Raw genomic sequence first — 21,435 nt, forward strand, 5'->3', positions numbered from 1 at the left:
ACACCAGTAAACTGATCTTCAACCTAGAGGCAGACTGCAGGTCAGACACATTATGGGGCTGGGAGGTGGCACGGGATGTGCAGGCCCCATTGCTGGCAGCACAGCAGTGTGCGCAGCCAGCAGGAGCAGAGACTTGCAGGAATCCCATTTGGGACGCAGTGAGAAATCCTATTGATGTCTACTTATGCATTTAAATGTTTACTCCTTGGAAGCTGCCTTTTGTGATGGGTTTTGCCCATACAAGTCTGGGGAGCAGCGGGTTGTGCCTTCACTAGGTTTTCCACTTACGCAGCTGTGCCAAGTTTCCGTGTGCACATCCACTCCAAGTGGATGCCACGCTTGCTCAACCCAGCACCCAAAAGCTAGCAGACAAGTGCCAAAACGTCCCACGTCAGAGCAGAAGACAGAGGGAACTCTGAGAGGCACAGCAACCTCGTGCTTGGAGAACTCCACCACACGACTGTCTTCAGGTCTCCCCTCTTATCCTATCTGTCACGAAACACAATCCACTGCTTCACGTCGGAAAACTGCACCAGCTTCCAATGCAAGGAAGTCAGTGGAGCAATCTGTACAGGAAAAGACTTGTATCCAGATAGAAAGCCCATCAGAAACGAACCCCCGGACTGCTTTGCCATGGGCGAAGTATTATGAGGGAGGCATTGCCATCTAGTGTCGACCCAGCAAAGAGGAATTAGCAAGACAGTGGTGCCGGGAACCAAACCGGGACTGGACACAACGCAAGGAGGACAGGAGACAGGGTGGTCAGTGCCATCTGTAGGGCAGAGCAGCTGGCAAGCCCTGACCACCACAGCTAGAGAAACCCAAATACACGAAACTAGCTACGCTTAGCCAATGAGAGCCCATGCCTGGCACCTTTCAGTCAGTGATTTGAATCAGACGGCAGCTCAGTCTTCCACGCAACACTTGCTTTTCAGTTGTGTTTTATCACTGCACATCAGGACTCCTGAAGCAAGATAAAGCCCTGCAATCTACAATTAAGATAATTACTGTTATAGAACTCTTTTTTTTTTTCCCCTTCTTATTTACACTCTTGCAGACTTTTGGAAAAAAAGGCGGCCTGACAAAAAATAGTATTAATCAGATTGCTCTTAGGTGAAAGATGAAGAAACCCAAACCCCGCACTCCCCTTAGATCTGCTTTCTTCCCTCTAAAGCAGCAAAGCAGGATCTGACCGTCCCCTCTCGGAGACCAAGATGCCCTTTCTCCAGAAGCACAGAGGACTTCAACAAGCAGAAAGCTCCAGAAGTGTGCTTACAAGGTGCTGCCAACCCAAGATGTCTTTTTTTTTCCCCCCCTTTCCAGTATGTCCTACCAGGAGGGCATTTTATTTTAAGATACCATCAGAGCATGGTGGTATCGAGTCCAAAAGCCGTAAAACTGTTGGCAGAACTGGGGAAAACAAGAACACTTCAGACATTTCTCCCCTGGCAAGAGGCCACCTTGGAACACACGTTGACCAGAGGCAACTTTCCCTGCCCTGCAAGTCAACAAGGCACTGAATTATGCTTAGAAGACATTATCCATCCTAGTCAAACAGAGATGAGACAAATATCATTAAAACAGTGTTTCATGTTACCACATTCTTCCTCTACAGAATCCATGTGTCTTCTTGCAGCTTCTACACTTGCTGCTGTCTCGCCACGAGGTTTTGCACCTATCAACTCAGCCACGCCACAAAGGCCTAAGTTCAGATAGCTACAGTGAGAACGCAGTGCGTTTTGCTCCAAAAGGAAACCAACTTGATCAAAGCTAGTAAAGTCAGCAATATTTAAAGGGGAAAAAAGCTGGTATTCTTAGGTAATTTGAAATTTAGTATCAACGCTCACTGGAATGTTCAGCCAAAACAAAGAGCATAGCATGCTGTTGCCCACGCAGTTAGCTACACTAACAAACTGGACTCGATTTGCAAATTCCAGTTCCTTGCACTGAAAGAGACATTAATCATTCTTGCACAATAAATTGGCACAAGTTCTGCCAGCACTAGTTCTCAGATTGGTTTATTTTCTCAGAACAAAAACAACATTAAACATAACCTTTTAAAGAACAATCTGTATGAGCAACACAAAACTTCATGGCATCCTACTTGTATTTTCAGATTCCCTAAAAGCAGCCCATAATCTGCAAAAGGTAGGATATCAAGAAAGTATTCTTCAGGGAATGTTCAAGGAAGAAGACAGGACTTGGTTCTTCTAGAAACAGTCCTAGAACACGCTAAACAAACGAAATTCAGGAAAACACACCAAGAGGACCTCCACATTACGCTTCTCCCAAAACACAGATCCAATGCCAAAATCTTCATGTGCCCAGGGGTAGGTCTCCTTTTTGCCCACGGACCTTTCCTTTCATCAGCTGAAGAAGTCCTAGGATAACAAAGACCACAGTCAACATTCCCACAGGAAACACTGTACATTTTATTCAATTTTAGCAGCTTCAAACATTAATAGGTCAGTTGTTGCTAGCACATATCTACAGTGCCCCTGAAAGAGTCATCCAAGAGCTTTGTAGATAAGTATAAGTGGATCAGGCACAGTAGCATTCCCATGAAATAAATTCAATTTCCTCACTTGGGACTTGGAAAAAACTGAGTGTTAAGTGATAAGAATTCAAAAATAGCAAGCTCACCACAAAGACCCCAGAAGGGCCCTTCAGGTCATCTCCCTTCCCATGCTGGATCACCCATGTTACACACCACCCTGTGTTTTTCCAGCCACGTTCTGAGAAACCTGGTGCCTGGACATTTACTCTTTGACTTTGAGAAGTTAGTCCTCTTTCTCCTAGACTCGCTTTTCTTCCCTGGGACTTCTCTTGCTTCTCCCTGCGCCTTCCTCCCTTGCTCACATTGTTCCTTGAGAGAGCCATTACCACCAGGAGGCCTAGCCACAACACGTGCAGCATGCCAAGGAACATAGTGCTCCCTGCATTTCGCTCTTTGCTAGCTCCCCTCGACCATCACTCTCGTTTGTAGTCGGGTCCTTACCAGCCCTGGAGTCCTGGCACATGCTAAGATGGCAGAGTCTGCACCCAGAGAAGCCTCCATCTCTCACTCGCAGCTCTCACCCCAACCCTCCAGCTCTTTAAGGTCACTAGAAGGAAAGCAATATCTATGCATAGGGTGTTTTCTCTGGATATAAGCCAGACCTACCTCTAAGCTGTGATTTTTTTCTTCTGTATTTCAAAGGGGAACCTCCTGGGTTCAACGCTCAGAACTCAGATCTGCCACACAGATGTGGCTACAATTTCACAGCGCTGATCTTGCTGCCAAAAGCTCACCTGCTTCTCCAGTGCCTCTCCCAACTGTTCTTTTGCCTCTCCTCCTGCAGAGAGCCCCAGCACCTCCTTCATAAGCTGTTTGTGCTCATATTTAATTATCGGCCCAACACCACAAGTTCTCGAAGGTAGCTGTAGCACATACAAGCATAACGTGGAGATCCCTATTGTCCCCAGAGCAATCAAGTAACCAGGGTAAGATACACTCAGCACACTTTACAACAGAAGGAATGGATACCATCCAAAGGGACCCAGACAAGCTTGAAAAGCGGGCCCACAAGAACCTCATGAGGTTCAACAAGGCCAAGTGCATGGTGCTGCCTCTGGGCCGAGGCAATGCCAGCTATGTGTGCAGACTGGAAGAACTCCTTGAGAGCAGCTCTGGGGAGAAGGACTTGGGGCTCTGGTGGAGGAGAAGCTGGACATGAGCCAGCAGTGTGCAGCCTGGAAGGCCGCCAGCACCCTGGGCTGCATCAGCAGAGGGGTGGCAGCGGGCAGGGAGGGGACTGTCCCCCTCTGCTCTGCCCTCATGAGGCCCCACTTGGAGTACTGTGTCCAGGCCTGGGGCCCCCAGCACAAGAAAGATGTGGGGCTGCTGGAGTGAGTCTGGAGGAGGGCACGAGGGTGCTCAGAGGGCTGGAGCACCTCTAATACAGAGACAGGCTGAGGGATGTTCTGCCTGGAGAAGAGAGGACTCGAGGGAGACCTCACTGCAGCCTTACAGTACCTAACAGGGTCTACAGGAAAGCTGAGTACAGACTCTTTATCAGGGAATATAGTTAGACGAAAAGAGGTAATACTTTTATACTAAATCTCCCATCTTTCAGATTAGATATCAGAAGGAAATTCTTCACTATGAAGGTGGTGAGGCGCTGGCACTGCTGGCCACTGGAACTCAATGGGCTTCAATATCCCTTCACAGAAAGCCATTCCATGTTTCACTTTCACACTGGTTTCTGATGTATCTGCAGTGTATTTCAGCATCCTGCTGCTCATGAAGTTGCTGTAACTGGCAACCCTGAGATCACTCACAGCAGAATACTGACAAGCTTCCATGATTTGTCTCAGTATAGATGGTACTGAAGAACTGCTGAGAAGTCAAACTCATCCCTCCAGCACTTATAGGTTGAACAGTGGAAGGGAAGGAAAAAAACAAACAAACAACAAAATCCTTGGAACCTTCCCCATAAAGTAACCCATTTTCTGTCTCCTACAGAAGTCCTGACGGTCAAAAGGAAGATGTACATCCCTATCATCTTTCAGTTTAAGAAGACAGGCAGCCCAAATCAATTTCTGCTACTTTTTCAGGAGCTATAGCCACTTGAGCTTGTCCAGCCAGCTCAGCTGCAGCGGTGATGTCTGCAAATTTAAATCAAGTTACTAGTAGCAAAATAAGGAAGCCTGCTCCTGAGAGGATATCAACTTACAGAGTGCTAACCAGGAGGCTAAAAGCAGTAACAGAGAGGAAAACAGACATTTACCTGCTAAAGGTTGAGAAGGCAGAACACCACATGACGTTCAAAATACACACTTCACTTTACATCCTTGGAAAGCAACTATTTTGCTCTTGCACCACAGTATCACAGGATGGTTAGGATTGCAAGGAATTGGTCTCCAGTCCAATAACGTGTTCATAGCAGAGTTAACTGTGAGGTTGATTGGGTTACTCATCTTCCCCCAGGGACCTTGAAGAATCCAGGTTTTATACAGCCAGTATGCTCAGAGCCCATGACTCAAATGACCCAGCCAGAAAAGAATCTCAATCAGGACAATCTGCCCCTCTCTAAGGCTGCCCCCAACTACAGTTTGCTATTAAAAAAAAAAAAAAGCATAGAACAGCGAAGTGACTTTTAAGTCTGCCAGAAATACAGCAGCAGTAGATTTCTAGTCTAGCACAAAATAGGATTCACAGTATCAAGAAAGTACAGAGTCACCACCCCGGTTCACCCACATTCATGAAATCCCTTGTTACAGCCCCATTTTCATCACCAAACCCTCCAAAAAAATCAAGGGGTTGCTGTGAGTAGCTTGTGTTACACTCAGCTTCAGGCTGACAGCTCTATCCAGTACCTACCCTGACCAGGAGAAGGGGGGAGAGGAAGCTTCTGAAGAAAGAGACCTACTAGGGGACCCTGCAGCTGATCTTTTCTTTGAAAATTAAAGAGATAGAAATGCTTAAATCATTTCTCCGTTTCACAGCATAGAGTTGTAGCAGCTAGGACAAGGAAAGAAAGGTTTCTCATGTGAAAAAAATTCCTTAAACTCACACTGTGGCACTCTGCTTTATTAGAGAAAAGCATCTTTGCTCCTGCTAAAATGCAACAGACTTCTCTGCTACTTGTCAGTCGAATACTACACCCACACAGCACTTCCTTTTATGTGTCCCTGATAGGCATACTTAGAAAATAATCACTTGATGTTTCCACGGGCTGTTAGTAGTGGTTGGGATGTCTAGCTGGGTAGAAAACCTACAGCTACTGAGACTTCCTGTGCACCAGAAAAAATAAAGGATCAAACTGCAAGGCTCCTGGTTTCATGGCTGCTATTTGAAGTAATAAGAGTCTTTACATGGAGCTAATTAAAAAAAATATTCAAACTGAAACCCTAAAGCCATTTCAAGGAGTGTTTGATCCGTTCACCTCTTTCATTTGCACCTAATGGCGACGCAGTCAAAAGAGGAGCGGAGGGGAAGCGCTCAGCCCTGAAGACGCAGCGAGCTGGGTGGCGTTCAAAGCACCTGCAGCCCCTGCAGGTAGAAGAGCAACACGCTCCAAGCAGGACTCCACTTCAACGTTTGTTTCCTTCCCTTAAAAGCAGGTTGGCAGCAACTCAGCGACACACACGCTCACTTTGAAGTTCAGGCAGAAGTCTGTCGCTACCAGCTATTTTAATTCATACTTCAGAAAGACAAGGCAGCTGAGCATCAATCTACAGCAAACAACATGCCAGGTCACAGGTCATTTATAATCACAATCGCCTTTACTCTGCATTAAAGCCATAATTAACTGTTAATGTTTAACTAAGGCTTTAAAATTTGTTTAAGCTGCTTTCTTGCATAAAGCACTGTAGCTATCTCCTTCCCCACTAAGTCTCCAGAAGGGCTACAGGAAAGCACTGCGTAGGCACCAAGCACGTTTTTGCCAAAACACAGGGAAGCTGGGAAGAAGCTCCCGCCAGTTCAGCCCCCATGAAACCCATGCTTTGAAGCAGCAGCTCCCAACCACACTCTGAGATAATCCCCAGAGTGAATGCACTTCTCAGGAGAAGCACCAAGTCATTAGCTTTGTGGAGGGCAGACAGCCCAGGAGGTTGGCCTGGCTGATCCATCCCAGAGCAGAGAAATGCAGCCTCCAAGTGTGCCTAACAGAAGGCAGAATATCTCAACTTTCAGCACTTCAGCTCAAACTTTATGGTCACTAGGGAGAAGAAAGGAAAGGAAGATTTGACTTGTTAACTGGAAAGACAGTACATCTTAACTCCAGCACTCTGAAAGAGCACATTACATGCATGCGTTCGGAGCACGGATCAGCAAAGGAGCTAAAACCTTCTTGAACGGCAATTGCCTGAGAAGTGCTCTTCATTCAAGACCTGACAAGTCCAAAAGGAAGCGCCACTCTGAATGACAGCCTGGAGGAAAATCACTGCCACGGGGCGGTGAACAAGCTCCTTCTTAAAAGCACCACGTGGAGCCCACGAGAGGTTACTGACATGCAGCAGCTCTTCTGAAGGCAAGAACAAAGCCCAGCTACAGCTAGCTTGCTATCAGCCTGCCGATAACAGGATGTGCTGGGCAATCCACCCTGATAGGATGAGAAGAAAGAGCTATCTACAACACCAGGCTATCATGGTTTGTCAGGACAATTATTAGAGGGAATGCTACATATCACCATCACTGGTGCATTCAGCATGCCTTCAGAAAATTACCTAATTAGGGTACCACTTGTCTACTGTCTATGAGAGCAATTTTGCAGTTAGCCATACACTCATTTGACTCACTAAGATGTTGTACAGGGATGTCCAGCTGTTAGCACTTCAAGTGCACTCACCTTTACAGCCAAGTGAAGCCTATCTTCAGGTAGTACATGAGCATGCAGAAGCTCAGACACTCTCCAGGTCTTGAAGAGGAAGGCATGAGAAGACTCCAGCAGCTCCCAGGACTACCCCAATACGGGTGCAAGCGATGTCAAAACTCAAGGGTGAAGGTACAAGGAGAAGATTCTCTACTCCTTGTTCATACCATAAAGCAATACAAGCCTCCAGTGTCAACTGGACATCTGTGCTTATGTTTTTTTCCCCTTAGATCAACTGGCAAAAAACGTGTCCTGTTATAATCCTCAGCCCTGCAAAGGATCCACCATGAGTCTCAAGCACAGCCTGTAGACTAGAAAGAGTTCAGTGGAAAGAAGAATTAAGCAGAGATTGTTAGCAAGCCTTGACTCCAGAGAGCTTGAATACTGATGACCTGCACTACTGTCCTGAATCTAAGGTGACAGAGAGAGGGTCTGTTGAGTCTGCTCAGATCTACTTTGTGCCAAGGAATCCTAATGCAAAGAGGAGAAATGCAGGAAGAGGAGCACTTTCCCAAGTATTTCCAAAAAAAGAAAATCCCTTCAAACAGCATCCAGACACAGCAACAACACTTCCTCAGAGAGCAAGAGGTCTCATAAGAGGGGTAATTACAAGAAGGTGAAAGGAAGGGATGAACTCTTCAACAACTACTTCTGACTTAGGAAGGACTTCAGCCAGCAAGTCTGGGCTGAAACTGTTCCTTACAGTAGCACCCAGTCCTTCAAGAGCTCAGATAACTTTCATGTCAATAATGCTCAGCATTCTGTCAAATCAACAGTTCCCTGATAAAGCAGTGAGGGTACTGGGTCAGGCACATGAAGGTCACGTTCCCCTCTTATTGCAGACAACTCCGCAGATCTGCAAACTGACTCACAGTAGGGCCAAGACACTCCCTGCGTCTTAAACAAACAGCCCTCCTGAAAGCAAAATTCCCCAAACCTGAAGCCCTTGGTGGAATCTCCTGTCTCTTGGTGCTGCCAATCACAAAAGTTGTCTTGTTGCAAGGTGCGACTGCCACAATGCCAGACACGGCAGCAAGAGTCCCGGTGCTGTTTGACCAGGGAGGAGCCCCAGGTCCAGCAGCAAGCTGCTCCGTGTCACTGCTGGCAACAACATCCCATGGTAAGGCTGCACTTGATAAACAGTGCTTGGTAGCTCACAAGCTGAGGAGCTCTTCCCCACCCTACCCCCCACCCCCAACAAAAGAAACTGGGGGGGCCATCTGGCCAACTGTGGCCATCTGGACATTAAAAGTTCGTAGCTTCATTTAAACAAAACAGTGTTTGTGGAATACACCTGTAACACATGGAAGGCTCCTAATAAATAAATACATCAGCCACCATTGCGTGGTTTGCACCATCATTATCTGAAGGTTTTTTTTTTTTCCTTCTCTCTTGCATTGGAACTACCCTCTGCTGTGCTCCAGCTTTGCCACACTGTGAATCCCACCAGTCCTAAGGCAGTGGGACACCAGTGACAGCGACCAGCCCTGGTGCGGGCAGTACACGTGGGTACAGCAGCCCAGCCACATGCAGATTTAGGCCATTTTGTGTTTCTGCTCTGGATAGCTTATCACTGAACAAGAAGTAAAAAACATCCTCCAAGCTCAAGATCATACACGATGCCTCAGCTCCCCGTGCTCAAGTGCTCCTCCAGGAAAACAGACTAGAAGAACAGCACACAAGAGAATATGAAAAAGGGCCCTTTGTTCTGCACATTTAAATCCCCAAATGTAAGATTAAAAGAAACAGATAGGATAAAGACGTGACTTGCTGATCTGGAGTACTCCAGGCCAGCAAAGTCTGGTAGCCAGGCACACCAGCTCAGCCTGTATGGGATAGCAAGAGCCCAGGGAGAGCTGCTGCAAGGACAAGAAGTGGCACTGGGGGCTTCTGTGCCTCAACAGCACAATTAAGCAGTAACCTGACCCCAGGCACATAAGTCACTGACATCTGCTGCAGGCTGCCACCCAAAATGTCTCTTTGGTCACTAATTGCTTTAGGTAGGTTTATCCTATTTGTCTTTATACTCACCACAGTAACAAAATGTTTTTACTCATGCTTCATACAACTGAAACACGAAAGGTAGAGAAAGGAGACTTTAAGAAGTCATATTTCATAGATGCACAGTTATTTTAAGCTCTTCCATCTCCTTGCTGCTGGAATTGAAGGGCAGTAACTCTGAAGACTCTGCAAAACTAAAACTTTCTGCATAAAGACATTCACATCCTACACATTGTCCATTCTCCTCAAACTTTAACTCCATGATAAATATGGATGAAAAGAACCCAGCACCTTTTTCACTATCCACTGATTTGTAACAACAGCAGACAATTTAGCACGTTTTATCTTCCTGCTACTGGCAAAAGCTCTGACAAAGAAAAGCCCCCAACACGAATATCCAGCAGGGTTCAGCCTGCCCTAAGGCAAGCGTGCAGGGCAGACAGACTAGAGCTTGAGGAGCACAGCCATGAGCCCCTTCCTACCTCACTGGATGGCTCAGGATTGAGCACGCAAAGGGAAACACCAGGCTTTAGATGCTCACAAAGTTTCAGACCAGATGGTGCTGGGCTGTGCCCTGAGGCACTGTTCTGCTGAGGCTGAATTCCACCACCTTGCCTTGGCCAGGTCTCCCTGCCAGCCTGGGCAAAGCCACTGCAGCACATCAAGTGCCCTCACCAAGGACCTCTGTAACCAAGCCTTCACTCCCTATCAGGGTTCAAAGAGCACAGGAGCATGCAGCTGTTTCCTTCTGGTCCCCATCCTCTGTTCCCTCCACACCAGAGCTGTTGTGTGTGGAGGTGTTGGAATCATTTATCCCCTGCTAGTCTCTAGAAGAGACTAGAGCACACCCATCTTCCAGAGAGGTATTACAGGTATTACTGCAGACATGACCTGCAGAACTCCCCTGAAATTTAAAAAAAAATAAAAATAAAAAAATGCTACAGGAAGAAACATCTAGAGGGAGTAAAAACCTCCAGGCAAAACCCCCACCAAAACATCCTAAAACACCCAACCACCTCTTTAAAGCTTTCCTCCTTCCTCTGCTTAGCAAGGAGAATGCTTGCTGAAGTCAACCTCCAAGCCTTCCTACCACCTCCAGCAATGCTCAGCATAAAGCAGTGCTTAACAATTTCCCTCACAGCACAAGACATCCCAGTGGTACAGTAAAGTATGTATTCTGGAGAAGTGAAATTGCTGGTTCACTGTTGTTCAGCCTCACACAGTGGGCAAGGACAGTATCAGCAGGAGGCACATCTTAGATCTTCAGCTCAGCGATATGGGAGAGCGGGAGGGAAAGGAGCAAGCTGCTGTTTGCTCAAAGTCTGGGGCCTCCCCAAGGCAAGAGCTGTGACTGTATTATGCACATATGCCTCAGTTTATTTGCCAGTCTCTTTTAGCTTATTAGGTCAGTTTAACTAGCAACTGCTGCTGATTTTAAGCCCAATTATAGTCACTTCTACCTGGTGACACAGCCCCAGTTCTGCAGCCAATTCTCACCAATTAATGGCTTCAGAATTGCTAGATCCTGCTGTTCGCAGCAATCTTGAGTTTGACCTCATAGTTTCCTGCCATAATTTCAGTATTGTTTGTTTTCACTGGAACATTTCCCTGGATGCTCTCAGCTATTGAGACCACTTCTCCTGTCTATTGGAATTCAGATGCACATTAGAAGCAAGCTTTCAGCCTTGGCCCACATTTAATTAAAAGAGAGGGAAAAAAAAGCGTTGATAAGTCTTTTTGGGATTAAATTCCCCGAAGACCTGCTACGAGGATCCAGGCATCTCTAGGAAATCTGTCTCCTCATGATTAAGTTCTCTTCATCTTGAAGGAGCACACCAATACAAAGACAGTAAGTTCCATTATTTTGTGAGGGGTTAAAAGTCTGTCACCAAAAACCTGCTCTTTTCAATGGAAAAAAGAACTCTACAGATCTCAGTCCATCCAGCTTAGGGTACTCCAAAGGGGACTTTCAGCCATGCCAGGTAACCTGGCTTGACATATGCTGCACCACACAAGATATACAGAGGCAGGCAAATAGCTCAGATCTGAAGAAGTACAAGCATAAGACCCCAGGCCACTGTGTTTGCAGGGGACTGCTGAGGAAAAGGTTTAAGAAAGCGTTTATGCTTCTATTCCTACCTCTGAGTATTTCTGAATTCCCCTAGGAAGCATCACAAGTGGCCTCATTTCACCAAAGAGAATGCTTATTCTGATTTGAAACTCCACTAAAAAGGAAGAAAGCGTGCTCTGAGCAAGATGCAATTACAGGAGTAGACTCTACAGCGAGACGGAGACAGAAATACCAGGCAGAGTGACTGTATTCAGGTGTGTCTGCTTCTGAGTGTTATTGTGGAAAACACAGCAGCAGCCCTGGATTATCCAGCATGGACAAATGAACCATTTGTCCCTCTACAAATGCAGCTACCGCAAACCTCACCAAAAGAAACAGCAAAGCCCCTTGGGTAGGAGCACTGAACCAGAAGAATACAGCAGCAACTCAGAGGGAGCAGATACCCCAGCTCCAGCTCTGAGTCATGTAGCTGGTAAGGCACCCATGGGGTTAGACCAACTCAACAACACCTGCCAACTGCTGCACAGGAAAGTTTTCCACAACGGTGTGATTCCACCAGATCATCAGATACAAGCTCCCAGCAGCACTCACTGTCCATCCACTCACTAAATGCTTAGGACAGAACGGATCAAAGAAGGCTGCCAGACTGACTGAGAACAGCTTGTGCCCTAAACTGAACTAGTGCAACCTCGTCAGAAAACACTTAAGAATGTTCTGCCTCAATTCTGGATAGTTAGCTGTGCCTTTGGAGCAGGAGCTCCACTTGGAGCTGCCATGCTCCTCTCTGAATACTTAATGACTTTTTTTCCCTAGCAAAAGATTTTTCTCACAAGGAATTAACAGTGGACTGTTATTTAGGTCTCAGTGATGTAAGTTTGTCTGGAAGACTAAAAAAAAAAATACTGCAACTAAACTTAATTTCAAAGGCCAGCAATCTGACTGACAGCTGTCACTCAGCTGTGTAAGGAGGCAGAGCTCCAGGGAAGCACTGTGGTTGTATCAGTAGGAGCCACTGAGAAAACGTGACTGATGGGCGTGTAAGCCTCATCTTTAAGCTTCTCTTTTGCCCTTCCCCATCTCCACAAGTCCTGCAGGCCTTCACACTGCAAGTCTCTGAAATTCAGTAAAGTGAGACTGCGAGCCTCCCTGCCAAGCCTGCACCATGGTCCTCCTGCACGTACTAGACAGTGCATGCGATGGGAACAGCCCCCCCCCAGCACCCAGCCTCGGGCAGGTACAGAGATGACAGTCTCATCCCCAAGCCAGAGCAGAAGAATCTGTGCTCTAAGGCAGCTCGCAACAAGCAGCCATGACTGGAAGGCAGGAGAGTGAGGGCTACAGCAAGGAGCACATCCAGCCAGAAGATGGATGCGTTGCTTCAGGAAGCAACCATTCAGTCAGACCTCTTCCTCAAATATTGGGTTAGCTTCCTTGCAGCCACAGACAAGAGAAAGATCCAACCTTAAAATAGCACAGCTGCATCCCGTGCTCACACTGCTGATGGTAGAAGAGCTGCTCATACTCATTTTCAGAAGGAAGAGGGATACTGCCTGTATTGTTTGAGATGGAATGGCAGCCACCTCTGATGGCCCCGAGCTGGTGATGCTTTCTGACAGAAGGCTGCTGTCATTTTCCACAACCCTTTCCCCAGGGCTTACCCTGAGGCAAGAGACCAGTGCAGACTACCAGTCCCCCTTACACCCCCTCCAAAGGCTTTGACAAAAAAAGAAAAAAAAAAAAAAGAATGATCAAAGAGCCTTTGTGCATTTATAAACCTGTCAATTTTACTAGAAGATTTGAGGCTTTAAAGAGTCCAAAACATCTATTTGAAATTTTCTATACAAACATTTTTTAATATTTCAAAAAAAAAATCCAGGAATAAAATATTTAGATTTTTCTGAAGTAAGGCATTCCAACAGCTCCAGACAGGAGTGCTGGAGGGGAGGAGGAAATCCAATTTTTAAGTTTGACAGAAACAATTTTTTTTTTGTTTCTTTTAATTGGCAGAGAAACAAGACTACATTGCTATTTCTGCCCCTGGCTCTGATTAGGATTAACTGGGATGAGTAGCACAGGAAACAACAAAAAAAAAACTTATTCAAGTGCTGCCACTTTCAGGTTCCTGTCCCATGCTAGCCTGCCTGGCAGGAAAGATTCCCCAGGTGCGTGGTACAGTAGGGTTTCATGCTGCCATCCTGCCTCTTCCCCCCTGCACATTCTCATTAACTTGTATTTTGCCTACAAAATCCTCCTATGCAGAAGAAAAATGGGTTCCCCACCACAAATTCCAGTCCAGAGAATTCAGAGGCTTTAGGAGACCTCAGTCTTTTTCAACTTAAATACCTTTACTTCTGCTCACGAAGAGTTGAGAGCGGCAAGCATTCGGCAGCATGTTTCTTTCTCCTTGTCCAAGTAGTCTTTGTAGCAGCTGGAAAGTAGAGCACAAACATGGAGACATGGGCTGTGGACTGCCCATTAAACTGTCAGCTCCACAACCAGAAAAAAATACGTACATACTTATACTTCTAAGGCAACTAGCCTAGTGCTGCTAGAGAAGGGAACAGCACCCCCAACCCCTTCTTTCTGCCATAAAATCAAATTCAGTCTTATCCCCAGACTCTGGGCCTCTTCTCTGCTGGTACCTGCTAGGTAACAGGAGCATCTGACTTCTGGTAGCCCGATGCTTTCTACAGTAGCTTTGCAAGCATGTGGTGACGCAGAGGAACCCCCAGCTGTATCCAAAGGTCTACTGCGGTGCCCATCATTCGCACCATCCCTCATGCAAGCCGTTACAGGGCCCAGGAGGACACACAGTGCAGGTGCTCCACTGTTTGGCAAGCTACTGCTAATGGTTATCTAACACTGACCCCACAAATCTAGGCAGAGGATGGGGAAGGGACAGCAGGACGTGTGTCCAGACTATGTAGACAGCAGGGCAAATGCATCCTGCCAGCATCCCATTTACATGGTACAAGCCATGCAGACCACTCCATGTGAATCACTGCTTCTGGCAGCACCGGCAGTGCAGGAAGAAGCACAGCATCCCCCGCATCCCACGTTCCACCTTGCCGGCAATGAGGCCTCACTGGTGAGGAATCTCTGAGCCAGAGGGTGACTCAGCTCGGGCACTGTCCCAGGGATCAATGGCTGCCTGTAAGGACAGTTTTTCTGCAGGCATTTGCTACCATATAAGGTCAAAAGCAAAGTTTTTGTTGCAACACCAGAAACAGCAGAAGCGTGATGTTGGCTAACGCTCTCTCAACCCCCTGTGACCAGTACCTGTGTGTCCACAACTTGGAAGGGCTTCACTCAGTGAAACCTGAGCACAGTACATCTCTGCTGTTAAGTCCTGCAGGCAGATGTTGTCATAACTACCCACAATAAGAAGATTGCGGATGTACACCTAGGCTAGACGACACATGCTCACATGTCTACCAAAGCAGGAAATCCAAGAGTTCCTCATCCAGAGGCATAATTTCAGGCCAGATGTCAGAACAAGCCTATTTTATTCTGTATTTGATCCAATCCATGTCCTCTAAAAAAGTTGCCAAAGGCAGCATCAGAATTTGCACCACTGCAGCTGGTACCAGACATGTTCCATAAGGTCCTTGCCTAGGACTCTGCCTGTCTCTCTCTGGTGAAGGTGAACTTTGCCAAGAATCTCGGTAGCTGTTAACAGGCACTTTCCAAACTTCTGATCATGCAGAAAAGGAAGCTGTTGATTAACAAACATTTCTTTCCGCAAAGTTTAAGTGCACTCAGTAAGGAAGTAAAAAAGCTTTTAAAACCAAATTTTGATTCATATTCAATTTCTGAAGCATCTGTCAGGCTTTTGCAAGCAAGGCACTTTGGTGCCATTAGAGATCCAGACTGAGATATGCCATGACTAACAACACCCTATACTGTTGTCTCCATCTATTCTATATTAATTCTACTTTTTGTCATTGTAAAAGCAAGAAATACACCAACTTTAACTGGCAGCAAAGCAGAAACTCCAAGACAACAGACGTTCAACACACACTCAGCTCACTGTAACACACATTAGTAGCACATGCTGCTGTCGCTAGACTCAGAACTGACTAGTCTGCCCACTGCTTCCCTGAAGGCAGAATGCCTCGTTGCTTCCTGGCAAAATAAGCTCAATTATTAGCCATATTTTTTTCTCCTACTAGCCAATATATTTTGAATGAATCTAAGAGAATGACTTCTAGGATCAGGTCTTCTAGCATTGTACCACAGGTCTTTGATACCACCCACAAGCCAAGCCTCCAAGAGCAGCTACCCAGCCACCCAGAACTCTTTGGTAACTACCTGTGTTCACACAGCAGTTTGGTAGCAAGGTACCCAGAGGCAGATGAGGATCAATAGAAGTATTTTACCTCACATTTCCAGACCAGCAGCTAATTTTAACTTCAGGTTTTCCATACTTCTGATGTAACAGAATGAATTTGAAGACTTGGTGTCATTGCAGGCTATTAATTTCTACTTGGATGTATAGGACACATGCAAGCCCAGATTTCTACCAAAATGCTACCAGGTGAAGAGCCTCATCCCACAGGACTGGCTCGAGCCATACCAACTACTCTTATTAGAGATGTTAGGGACCCCTACAAGCCTTGCTGCAAATGCCTAGCAGCAACACAAAATAAAAAGGCTCCTATTCAGGGCTGCTTTGTATCTCTGAAGCTGGGGACTTCCACACATTCTGTGCCAGTGAACAGTGCCAGAAGTACAGCACACACTTTTGGGAACCAGCTACTGGTTTTGCCAGTTTCAAGCAAAAGAACAGAGTGAGGATGGAGACTAGTGTTAGTCATGTTTTCATGGGGCTAGGGCATGACTAAGGCTGGTAGGATTGTGCTGTACTCAGTCTGTGGGCAAAGGGAAAGTCTGCCTTTGGGACTGCTCATATGTTACCACCAAGGCAGCAACAAATTCACTTTTAAGATCTTCCCACAGATGAACATCAGTATTTGTAGCATTGTACAATGAAGCACTTGCAGCACAAAAGGGTGCTGTAACCAACTGACACATCTTAAAGGAAATGAAAATCATGTATTAAACCAGAACATTATCTTCTCAAATTCTAGCCTTCTGCATCTCCTTGGGTTTGAGGCATTTCAGCAGCTCTCCACCTCCCTGTCATCAGCCTGACCCACTTAACTCAGATGGAGTGGATCACACACTCCCCCTGAGAAACCCTACGGAAAAAATGAACACTCTCAGCTTCTCACATGTCACCTGCAACCATTCTGTGTGCAAAACCTTTGAATCAGCCTTTCCCACAACAAAATACACCCTGCATTTTCCCAAGTCACTTACCCAACAGCTGTGGGGTTTAATTATTATTTTTTAAACAAATACTAGAGTATTTTAGTAGTTTTCAGTGGATGTTTTCAGCTTGCCTAAGCACTCCCTCTTCCACAGCAACGGAAAGGAGTTCTCACCTTGCCAACTTCTTCAGTTCGTTGTTAATATCGTGGTTAAATGGCTCTATACGCTGTGCTCTGACCAGGAAATCCCGAGCTTTTTCATATTCTGTCATCCAGAGACAAGCCTGCCACCGAAAGAAGACAGATGCATTAAAAGATGAACATAAATTCGCTGCAGCTCTTCAGGACTGAGATATGTACAACTACAAACATTTCTGAGACAGATACGAGTATCTCAGGAATCCCTCAACAGAAGATTTGTGTGACAGATTTACTGAGAGGCAGATTTTCCAGTAGGTCAGATGCTGACAAATCACCTCAAGTGCTGCAGGAGCTTAGGAGGTCTGGCCCAGAATTTAGTGGCTCTCCTTAGTTTATTCCAGGCACGCAGCCTGACTAAACAGTCAGACTTGGTCACTGGTTGATGTGGCTACCAGAGGAATTTATCTTTGCCCACCTGGCCACACCTGAACAGTGCCTTGACGTTTCTTTTGTCAATCTCTAAGGCTTTTTCCCCATACATCAGAGCTCGGGCAGGACATTCCAGCTTCAGATAGGTAACTGAGAGATTCAGGAGCACCAGCAACTTGGAAGCATCAATCTGACACTGCTCTGCCTCACTGGAAGGGCTGCGACCAAGGATGGAGTATGCCTGAGCAGACAGGGAAAAGGACTAGTATACAACAGATCTACTATGGGAAGCGAGAAATTTATCCCAGTTAGCCAGCTACATCCATGTTTATTATTTTAATTGACCTAGGTACTACTAGGCCAGAAGGGCGCAGGCCTGAAGGCAGAAGGGTCTGCAGATTTCTGCCAGCCCTCCTCCTTGTTCATTTACCACTGCTGCTCATACAACACAGCAAGCATCTCAGATCAGTTCGTAAATAATGAACTCTACCTGAATATATAATGAAGTTGTATAGTATCTGAAGTGTACTTGTTACAGTGAGCTAGCACTAAATCACCACTTTCACAACCCATGGGTGGAAAACACATTTTTGCTGGTGTCATACCCTTTTGTATCTGTCTTTGGCACCCTCAAAGCACTGCTTACGGAAGAGATAATTTCCAAACTCTCTCTCCACATCTGCCACTTTCAAGATCTTTTGTAGCGGAAATGTATCCTGCTGCTCCTGTATAAAGAAATACCTGAATTTCAGCTTAAACAAAAGAAATCAAGCAGAGATCACAGGCAGGAGAGCCCTGCACCATTGCCAAGCCCCCTTCAGCATCCAGCCAGGCCACCACCGCACAGCATTTCCCTTCGGCATTGTTGCTGTGCTGGTAACTCTTGGTGAGAAGTGCTACAAAACAGGTCAGGAAGCAAAGGGACCCTGCAGGAGAAAAAGGAGGAATTTATTCCTAAATCCTGCCCAGCTCTCTCAAATGCTTAGCACAGAGCAGGCAGTTAATACAAAAACACCATTCCGAGCACAAAAGGGAAAGCTGCATTGCTGTAACAGCTCAACATCACCCTGGGTGGCTCCAAGACCAGCCTGATGCTGCTCAGGACACCAATCCAGCAAAGAAGGGGCAAAAAAGAAAAAGAAAAAGAAAAACAGCAACAAAAGAGTGGCAGGTTGTCCCCTGGGTTTTGAAGTTTGAATCAGCTCCCAGAGAGGGGTGAGTTAGCATGCAGGGGAGTATGCTCTCCCCCATGCAACAGATGGTTTGATCTCAGGGCTGTGTGGAAAAAGCAGCCTCTGCAAGAGCAGTGAGGGAATGAGGAGGGCCTCCCTCCATCGGCATTGCTGCATGTGCCCCAATCACTGACCCACAACCACAACCCAAAGCCTCTTACATGAAAAGGGAGAATTAACAATAACACGGTAACTCACCAGGGAGGAGAGTGAACAGCGAAGGAGCACTTGGGAAAGTAGCCAAGAATGAAAGACAAAGGGTAGGGGGCGGGGGACACTTCAATGCTACAGATTTCACAAGGATTTTGTTTTTAAACAGACAGCTAGTTTCTGTTCTGCCACTTCAGAGAACTTCCAGGAAGCTGGTGCCCTCTAGTGAAACCATGAGGTTTCTGGTAAAGCCAAAAATAAATGTAACTTGTTTCACTGACTCCATTACGGGGGAGCAAAGGCAGCACCCAGCTTCTTCTCCTGCACAGGGTTGTAAATAGGTCAGGGTGTGCAGGATAAGCATGAAAGGGCATGTGTCTGCATCTGCATGGAGCCAGCAGCCCAGGATCTGGATAACTGCTCCTACGTTAAACAAACATATGTAACACGTGATCCTCAGCAACTGAAGGGAAAGACAGCAAAGTTTATGTCCCAGATTTATGCCCCAAGCCTTATTAAGGCAACTCACAGCAGTCAACGCAAAGAATGTGTCGGAGTCAGCAGAGTCTAGGAAGTCTATCAACTCCACTTCAAATAAGACCATGGCATTTGGGGGAATCAGAGGAAGGCAGCCCTGCTGGCCATAGGCGTAATTTGGTGTGAAGATAAATCTTGCCACCTCTCCCTTCCTCATCGTGAGCAGGCCAATTTCCAGACCCTCCAGTGTAATGTCTGTCACAACAAGAAACGGAAGGTCATGAGAATCCCAAACCCAGCATCCACCCTCAGACTCCAAATTAGAATTTTCCTCTAGGCTTTAAGAGAAAATCCCTGGTAGCAGACCAATACAGCAGTCAGTTCCCCACTGTTACAACTCATGGCACACACTGCTGCACAACTCATCTTTGGATTAACAAGGCAATCTGCTCTGGGACTAAGCACACAGCAAATATACACATCTTCTCTTGGGTGATTTTAAAAACAACGAGGTAAGAAGCTGCTTCAGGACAGCAGCAGAAAGCACCCACACTGCCACCAGCAGCATGGGCCCTGCTGCTCACTACCACTGCCAGTAGGGTGTGTCATCAGTTCTGCACTGACCTCCATCTACAAGAAGGAGGCTTTCTGATTCCATTCAGAAGCTTTAAAGATTTCAAAAAAAACTCAAGATACCAAACAACATTTAAAATTACATGCCTTAACAGGCACTCATTATAACTCTGTGAGATGCAGGACAAACCTACCTTCTCCGAGCTTCATCAGCCTTGGGAGCTTCTTGGTGCAGTTTGTGCAGAAGGGCTTCTCCATATGCTCCAGGTACCCGGAGTACTTCACTATGCAGCCCACAACAAGGACCAGGGAGAAGAGAAAAGCAAGAATTTGATATCATGCCTGGTAACAATACTGTCAGTAGCACGCTCAGAGTGACTTTTGCAACCACACTTTACTTTTTTCCCTTCCTGCTGCTTTGTAACAGCAGAGGGAGCACAAACCACTAAAAAACCTGATCACATAGGCACCAGATAAAACAGCTGCTCCGAAGCTTTGATTCTTATCTAAACAGGAGATACAATTTTGTGTCAAGAACTAGTGAGCTGCAGGCAGGAAGAGAACGGGAACTTAGGCCACAGAAATTAAAATGGCCTAGTTATCTGCAGAAGGACTTAACAAATTTGTTCTCAAGCACAGCTTGAGCCCTAGAGGGAAAAAAAAAAAAGGAGAAAATGTAACCCTCATACACCACTATTGCTTGAGAGCAGCACGGCCAACCCCAGTTGTGATTCAATTAGCAGAAACACCATAACAAGCTTCCCTTGCCATTCATCAGGTGCTTGTACAAGGAACCACTTTCGGCTTAAACTTCTTTGTACTGTGAACATGACTGGGAACTGTAAGCCCCGTTTTGCTCAAGGTCAAGATACCCTTCTGTTTAACCTGCCAGCCACGAGAAACGACAGAGACTATCCCACACACCACAGTAACCGATATAGCACAGCAGACAGCCTCAAAACAGAAAGCCTCACTGCTGTATCCTAAGAGCAACTGGAAGTTCTTGTTCTGATCCGACACCGACACCCTGGGGAGCCCTCACATCTGCCGGCCCACAAGCACCGCCGTGTCAGAGGCTCGGGGCCCTTCGGAACAGGCCCTGCCCTCCCCAGGCCTCAGGCCTGACCACGTGGCCCAACCAAGGCAGAACCCCTGTCGAGAGGGGGACAACAGAGAGGAGGCCCTGTCAGCACCCACAGCCGCCGAGGGCTCGGCCGCTCCTTCCCCTACTACCACAGAGCCAGAGGGAACGAGCGCCACCACAGCAAGCTGCTGGGGAACACGCGGACGGGCGGGCAGCCCAGCGGGGCACCTCGCCTCCGCACCCGGAGCACGGCGCGGGGCCTCGACCGGGACCGGGGCTAGGGCCGTACCCGCCACGGTGGCGGCCGGGGGCACGGGCTGCCCGGTGCCGTGGCGCAGTAGCTCCTTGCGCACCCCGCCGTCGCCGCTGATGTCCTGCAGGCCGCAGGCTCCCAGAGCGCCGCGGAAGCGGGAGGACAGCCCCAGCCCGGCACGCGCTTCACCGCCTCCGTCTGCGTCCATCGCCCGCCGCGCCTCGAGCCTGGCCCCACGCCAATCACCGCCCGCGCCGCGCACGGCCTCGGCCAATCACGCTCCGAGGAGGGCCTGCTTTCCGACTCGCCGCTAAAATGCCACGCGCCGGCGCCTCAGCAGGCCCCTGCGCGGCTCCTGGCCAATGGGCGGCGGGAGCGACACGGGGCTCGCAG

General features: G+C 47.2%; 1 protein-coding gene across 1 annotated transcript; it reads right to left on the reverse strand.

The window, feature by feature from the left end:
• FKBP6 (FK506 binding protein 6) lies at positions 1,991–21,274 on the reverse strand. The gene is made up of 8 exons (XM_021415603.1): positions 21,079–21,274; positions 19,900–19,989; positions 19,185–19,387; positions 17,879–17,998; positions 17,320–17,514; positions 16,878–16,987; positions 13,774–13,858; positions 1,991–2,381 (listed from the first exon to the last, which is right to left on the reverse strand). Exons 1-7 carry the CDS (start codon positions 21,248–21,250, stop codon positions 13,786–13,788), a joined length of 963 nt encoding a protein of 320 aa, XP_021271278.1. The 5' UTR covers positions 21,251–21,274; the 3' UTR covers positions 1,991–2,381; positions 13,774–13,785.

This window comes from Numida meleagris, chromosome 18 (assembly GCF_002078875.1).
Source record: "Numida meleagris isolate 19003 breed g44 Domestic line chromosome 18, NumMel1.0, whole genome shotgun sequence".
NCBI lineage: Eukaryota > Metazoa > Chordata > Aves > Galliformes > Numididae > Numida > Numida meleagris.